At 49.4% G+C, this 7,781-nt stretch overlaps 1 protein-coding gene across 1 annotated transcript; it reads right to left on the minus strand.

Moving 5' to 3' along the window:
* Positions 1–1,464: 1,464 nt before the first annotated feature.
* On the minus strand, positions 1,465–6,876 carry PPP1R3B (protein phosphatase 1 regulatory subunit 3B). Its single transcript, XM_048942824.1, has 2 exons — positions 6,788–6,876; positions 1,465–4,919 (listed from the first exon to the last, which is right to left on the minus strand). Exons 1-2 carry the CDS (start codon positions 6,799–6,801, stop codon positions 4,028–4,030), a joined length of 906 nt encoding a protein of 301 aa, XP_048798781.1. The 5' UTR covers positions 6,802–6,876; the 3' UTR covers positions 1,465–4,027.
* Positions 6,877–7,781: the final 905 nt, after the last annotated feature.

Consider the following 7,781-nt stretch of genomic DNA (forward strand, 5'->3'; position numbering starts at 1 on the left):
TGAGGCATCCAACCAGTACTGATGTCTGGTGCTCAGTTATCAACAGAGCCTCACTTTCTGGTTAAGCAGACCACAAACTAAGTATGCTGGAACCCAAACCCGAGGACCCTCTTCTGCACCTGAGCAGTCTCAAATAGAGCTCATTCAGTCTGTCACCAGGCTTGACACAGCTCTGGCATGGTGAACAGACTTAGGAAACCAGACCCTCCCGGGGCCACTCAAGTCAAACACCTCAGCCAAGAGCAACGTGACTGCCCTGCTTAACTACGTCTGTTATGAGGTGGCACAGGATACCCCTAAGGTTACAGTGGTGGGGAGCTTCAGAGCAAAGGCTGTTTGACACCTGCCACCAAGTGCTCTATAAATACAGTAAACCCAGTGCCTGCAACACCTGAGCAACCAGAGCAAAACCTAGAGCTCTCTTGGCCTTTCTCAGGTCTCCTCTCTTCTGAAATGTCTGCAGGCTCAGCTTGGACTTCCTTATCTCTCAAAATGAAACTGTCACATGGGATTTTCAGCCACAATACTGTTACAGGAAATGCCTGACTGTGGTCACTTCACTCATAAACTTGTGTTCAAATATGGAAGTAGTACTGGCCTGAATTGCTTGTAGACATGCTGAGGCAGACCAAAATACTTTTCAGAGCTGTGTTGTTTCCCTGAAACCAGAAAAGCAACCAGATGGCCTTTTAAAAAAAAAGGTGAGTGTTCTGTGCTTGATTAACAGAACAGTAGTTAAAAAAATAATGAAGCACTTCCAATGGTGCTTAGCTATGGAGGTGATGATTTGGGAAGGGAGTGGCAGATGTTTATTGAGAAAGCAAAGTCCTTTGCCATCACCCTGTTTCTTCTTGGTTTAATTGCTGCCAGGCATGTGATTGCTTTGTGCTTTCTGCCCTCCCTCAGCTTTCCTTCTTAACCATACAGGTAAATGGCTAAGACCACCCAGAGGCAGCAGCCATTGCTTGAAATTCAGCATGTCACTGAACCTAGTGAAAGATGGGTGAAACTTGGGCCTTGCTGGTATTTCCACAAGAATTGCTCCTCTCCTGCAGAAGGGAAGTTTCCTGTGGTGTGGATTTTTGACTCCCCTGCAGCAGGAAGCAGCTTTAAAGCCATCTCACCTCATCAAGATGCTTGTTTTTTGTGATGCAGAGATCCCAGGCTAGGTAGGGGGGAGGACTGTGCTCTAACAGAGGCAAACCTGGAATAAATGCAGAAAAACCTGAAAAACCACTGCCCAGACAAGGGCCTCGCTTCTCTCCTTCTTCCCCTGCACTGCAAAGACTCTGGAAACATTTATCCTGGCAGAAGAACTGTGTGAATAGGCTACTCTTCCCTGCTTTCAGCAGCAGAATCCAATGCAGGTGCATGCTCCTGCCAGTGCTACTTGCAGGAAGCTCACCTCCTGAGTCCTCCCCACCCTCATGGGTATTTAAATAGGATAGGAAGGTACACAACCAGCATTGTTCCACCTTTATTTTAACAATCAGATAAAAACAGAGCCGTGGTATTAAAAGACTTATTACATTGCAATTATAAAGTGCATTTTCCACTAGAAGGCTGTGTACAAAAACCTTTTTAAAAACAAACATGCAAAAGAACCCACAAGGCACTTCCAGGCATAGAGTGAGGAGAGCAACCCCTTACTTCTATGTTCACATTGACAATGGAAAAAGGGAAAAGGCCACAAGTAGTATTTTTAAACTACTATTGGTCAAATAGTTCCCAGCCTAGCTTTAACTTACAGTATAGCTGTTCTAGTTTATCTTCCATGCTCTTCCCTTATGCACACCACTTCCACAGCCTGAAAAAACAGGCCCCATAAGGAGATCCACCATCCACAGCACCCCAGACACATGCCTTGTTTCGGCCCACGAGCAGCCCTCCCCAGCATTGGAGCATGCCAGGAGAGCACAGCTTGCTTCTCTACAGTGTCTTACAGCACTAACACCATTCACTAAATCCAAACAAACAAACAAACAAACAAAAAATCAGTGTCACTCAAACTTCAGTTTAAAAATGGGTTCAAGCCAAGCTGGGCAACAGTCCCTTCACAAGAGACCATAGCAGATAAGGGCTGACTCAGGAAGCTGTTTGAACCAGAGCTAATGAGCTCTGAGCTAGCAAGTAGATTTATCACCTGGAATTAGAAATCAGACAGAGTGACAACAAGCATCAATGTCAGGTTTAGAAAAAAGCAGCAGCTGAAGGCTATTCTTCTCACAAGCTCTTTCATCCTTTTCAGCATTCAAGAGTGATTATAGTATCCCTTCTAAGTTCGGGTGAAACAGCTTCAGTACTTTATACAGCAGTCTCCAGATCTAAAAGCTAGATTTAAAAGCTTATCAAGTAGTCTAGCCCACTGCATCTCTCCAGCCAATCTAAATGCTACATAGGCACCCACAAATTTATAAAGCTTATGCACTAGGAAGACTCCCTTGACCTCTACTCCTACAGAATATTCAGAACCCTCCCTTTGACTGAGGGATTACATTTTCTGCTCAGCTACCATGCAAGCAGCTTTGCAAGGCTGTTTGGCACTGAACAAGCTGGCTACCTCATCTCAGCGCAGCTATCTCATTTCAAAAGAGATGGCTCACATTGGTGATTTGTTCCACATCTGGAGGTGGCAGAGTAATCCCAAGTATCACATTCCTCTGCATTGGTGGGGTGAGCCACTTCTTAAGGCAAGAGCAAAACAAAGCTTAGACATTCCCAGGTTGAAGTGGCAGCAACTGCTACAGCAGCGAGGGAAGCACAGCATATTGATGTTCTTCAGTACAGCCACAACATCCTTGCACATGAGCAGTGCCACTCCATCTGCTGCCAAGCAGTTCAAGGCATGGAGTAATAAACCACTACACTTTTTTTTTTTTTTTTTAAATTAAAAAAGCAACATCAATTCCAAAGCCTGTTTTATCTCAAACCACTGATGGTGCACGTGATCCCAGCACTTTATCAGCCAAGGCACTTCCATCACAGTAGGTGCATGACAGCCACCTTCTCTCAGCATGACACTGCCGTGTGTTTAGCTCCCACAACACCTGAGAAAAGCTGCTTGCATGGGCATTGTGCCAAAGCCCAGCAAGTCCAGCAGCTGATTCAAGTGTCCATCAAGGGACAAAAGCATCACTGGTCACTTGCAATTAAAAGAGAGGAAGGTTTTAAAGAGGGCAGTCAAGGCTGTCAGCCTACAGATGCTTTACAAGCACCATGCAGCTACAGCTAACCTCTATTTTTGGTAACACCAACCAAGCATATGATGAAAGCTTTTCAAGATCAGCTGATAAAACAACTGGTGACTAAGCATATCAGATTTTTCCCCACAGGCACATATGGCCCCTAATACAGCAGGCTGTGGGGTTACATCTTATCACAGTTGTATTCTCACTTCCAAAATATCCTTCCTGCCTCAAGCAGAAAGGGCTTCACACAAGGAAGTGCACAAGAAGATGGCTGCTCCCCATAAGCCAATCACTTCAACATTTCCTGACAGGCACAGGCCAACCCTTCAGGAGAGTCCTGCTGCTGATGTTGAAGTACTGCACACTTAAAAATACCAGAACATATTTTGGAAAAAAAAAAGAAAAAAAAAGAAAAAAAAAGAAAAAAAAGAAAACCATCACCAAAATCCTTTAACACTAGCAAGCAACACAAACCAGCCACCACTACATAGCTTCAGCAGACAACCCAAGCACTGTAGTGTTTCCCTGGAGACTAGCAGCTTTACAGAAGAGGAAGGACTAGCAGCACTGAACAGGCAGGCAAGCAACATCTCCTTTTCTTTTGATCATCGGGAGAGCCAGCTATCTGACTTGAGACAGGGAAGGCAGCCCTTTATGGAGATGCATCCCTGATTATAAGCCAACTGCCAGCAGAGTACTGCACTTCTTTTTTTGATGGGAGGCTTATGCAGAGCTACACGGAGCCTCACTTCTTCCACCTTTCCACACACCTCGTGTTCAGGAGGGCTACCACACCTGCAGACACCACCAACAGTCAATCAGACCATTAGGTCCTTAGGTCAGTAGTAGGGCCCCAGCTTTTCGTATCCTGAATAGCTTGGCCACTCAGCAAACAGGCCATAGGCACACCGAGGACTCCCAAACTGGTCAAAGGCACTGCTGAAGTCAGGGCTGCACGGGGGGCGGAGGGCTTCCTGGGCAGACTTCAGTTCTGAGCGTATGATTCTGTAATTTGTGCCCCTGTTGCTGTCCCAGTACACCTTGCCATTGCACTCAAAGGAGATGGCAAACTCAACTCTTTCATGGGATTGAATTCCATCTGGCAAGCTGATGTCAAAAGAAAACGTGTCCCGATCTGATCCTCCGTACGTATCCTTGACATATTGGCACGGGTAATCTACAAAGTTTTTCCAGGTGTCAAATGTCATCCTGATCTTTACAGACTTTTCAAAAGCCAGATTCCTCACTTTCACTGTGCCCACAACAGACCGCTCCTTTAACATACAGTTTTCAAGGCACACGCAGTCTGTCTGAAGACGGTTTCTGAAGTCCAGGTAGTCTGCAGAGGGCTGAACGAAGTCCAGGACAAAGCTGTCCCTCTCTACTGTCGTCAGACTCACAATGTTGTCAATCAATTCAGTGATGTTGAAAGGAATATCTAGAGGATCATCAAACTCTGAGAACACCTTCACCATTGTCAGAGCAAAGCCTCTGCTATCCGCAAATGACACCTTCTTCTTCACCTTGTTGTGCGTGAAGGAGTTTTCTGCCTCTTCTGGTCCAGTCAGTACCGTCTTGCTGTTCAGCTGGATGCACGGCCGCAATGGCTTGTTTGGCTTTGGGGCAATTTTGCAGGCACACCTCTCTCTTCGCAAGGGTGAGGAGCACAGGTACAGCTGCATTGCTACATCCACAGCCATTGCTTGTTTGTGAGGAAAACAGTCTATTGCACTGAAAGATCAAAAGAAGGGGCAGTTTATGTCAGAGAAGCATTTCAATGACTTGTCAGATAGTTGCTACACTTCTCCCCATCCATCCTAAACAAGCTTAGCCTCCATCACTCCCCAGGTCCCTCAAGCTCTGTAAGAGGCCAGTACTTGCATGACTTACAGATGTGTTGGGAAGTACGCCACCACAGTGCTGTGGCTCAACTATAGCCTGTTGCATCTCTTGAAGGGCAAGTTGACTTCCCATTGTTTGCTAAAGAGAGTCACCCTGTTAAGGTACACGCAGGCACTGCCCTTCTAAGCTTGCAATAGCAGGCTCTGGAACACTTCTGACCTAACCAAAAATCCATGGCTTGGTCCTGCTGATGTTCACCTTGCTCTGCACCTATAGAAGAACAACTTCCTTCCCTCTATGGTATTTTAAGAACAGATATCAGGCAGGCCAGAAGGTTTTTACCTCCATTGCAGAGTGCACATCTTAACCTACTTAGAGAAATATCAGCATAGCTAGCACAGGCAAGTTGTGTGATGTACTCAAGGCTTACAGAGGCTTTGGAAACAAGTCCTTCCCCCAGAGGAGCAGACTGTGTCTCTCCACCACAGCATCTCCTCCTCTAGCATCCAGCCCCCAGTGATACAGCACCATCCCTCCACGTATCCACATCTTGAAGTCAGACTACTTCCTTAATTAAATTCTCTGTTTGGCTGCAGACCATGTTCCAAAGCTGGTCTCACTGTGAGAGCTGCAGCAGCTGACCGCACAATGCACAAGAGCTCGTGCTGCCAAAGCCACACACAGCCAGCTATAGTACTTGATAGCTGTCCCCGTGCCAAGACAAAGCAACAGAGCTACTCTCTCCAAGTCCGTGCTTTACTTTCCCACCCTGCAACACCAACAGGGCAGCTCCGAGCAGCCCTCCATAGCATCCCTTCAGCAGTAACACTTGATTAATTCACCATGCACGGACAAAGGCTTGCTTCCCAACACACCCACCAGCTACCTCCTGTTTCTTTCCTGAGCCTTCTTTGAAGCTCAAGGGCACCTGCACAAGGACAGACAGCGGATCCACCTGTCTGCCAACACCAAGCTGTTTAGCTCTTCCTGGTTTCACCGACTTTCTCACATACTTTATACAGGTCATTTCCTCCTTTAAAACAACACAGCTTCCCACCAAGGCCAGCTTAACGTGCATCCCTCCCCAGCAGCAGCCATCCACCTGAACTCCCACTGAGCACTCAGGTACTTCTGTAAGCCTCAGTAACTCCCAGTGTTTGACATTAAGAGGCAAGAAGCATCCTGCCCGGTTTGCATGACTTGAAGCATCTTCCAACTTGAGGAAGAGCTTCACCTTCCTATAATAGGATTCAGCACTTGCATTCATAAGTTTCAGCTCATTTCACACCCAGATCTCTCCTTTCTGCTCTCAAAGCCTGCTGGCCCTCGAGTCACAACCACAGCAGCCTCCCCCATCAGGGCTGCTGCCTTGAGCTCCCCACTTCGGAGATAGGAGCACGAAGGCAGCAGCAAGAGCTGCAGCAGGAAAGGGAGCAAGCAGGGCAGACCGTTTCAGAAGGGGAAGGCTGGGTTCCACCCAGTACCCCCCTGCACTCACTCTTCCTTCCCTTACTTTAGGAATGGAAAGCAGCTCAGAGCAGAGCAATCGTTCCTGGCAGCTGAGCCCAGCCCCGCATCAGGCAGCCCCCGCTCACCCCACGCCAAGCATCTAGCTGCCGGCCCCTCTGCCACCCCGACCCCACAAGCTGTTCCTGTGACACAGCCCAAACGCCCGCCACCCCTATGGGATACCTCCCGTGACATCTTCCCTGCGCGAAGCCCCTAGAGCACCGTGCCGGCCCCCAGGCAGCCCATACCTGACGCAGCGCATCGGCCCGCTCACACCCCGCCTACCCCCGAACCACCGCCACCGACGGGGCGGCCTCGCTCCGGACCCTTAAGGGCGCCGCCCGCCCCGCCCTCCCTTCCTGCCGGCCAATAAGCACGCTGGTAGAGCGGCGGGCAGCCAATGGGCAGCGCAGGGCCTTCCGCCTCAGCGGCGACGGGGCTGGGTGGCAGTGTCGCCTGCGGCTGCGGGGCTGCGCTCGCTGGGCAGGGCTGAGGGGCTGCTGTGCGGGGCGATCGTCGAGGGGTTTCGAACAGCCCGTTGGCTCCCAGGGATCTCCTGGGAGAGCTTACTGTGCCTGAGCAGGCGTTGTGATCCTCTCAGGTGTGAAACTGGTGCGATCCCGGGGGGCTTTGCCGCCAACAAGCAGACAGAGGCGACAGGAATGGCCTGAGTCCTTCTCAGGGGACTGAGCTCCTCAACAGGGTGTTCGGTGTGCACAGAGGGGTGGGGTGGGATGAGGGTTACTCACACGTTCCATCCCATGACTGCAGCTCTGGGGCAGAAGTCCCAGGAGACGTTCCCAAATCCCATTTCCTGACAAGATTTAGAGCATGGAGTGGAAAAACTGAGCTTCTCACAGACACGAGAAAGCTGTCTCTTTGTAAGAGGCAATGACTGAGACAATGTTAGGAACAACCACCTGTGGGACCCAAGCGGCCCAGCAGGCCGTCCCAAGGCAGCGGGCAGACACAGGACAGTGTTTCCAGCGCTGGAGTTGGGCAGCTCAACACTCCAGCAGCAACACCTCCTCCTCCCTCCTGTGAGTTGGGAATGGTGACAAGGCTGGGAGTAACAGCCTCTTGTTGGCCACATCTGGCTTCCGAGCGCACCAATGCGAGCAGTGCAGCTCTCCCACCTCCCTCGCGGAGCATAAAGGCGGTACTGAAGTGCCGACATTTGTTTTTAATTACCCGGTGGAAGCACGCATGGCTATTGTTAAACCCAGAGACTTCCTGCTGTAA

Source organism: Lagopus muta, chromosome 4 (assembly GCF_023343835.1).
Source record: "Lagopus muta isolate bLagMut1 chromosome 4, bLagMut1 primary, whole genome shotgun sequence".
Lineage (NCBI taxonomy): Eukaryota > Metazoa > Chordata > Aves > Galliformes > Phasianidae > Lagopus > Lagopus muta.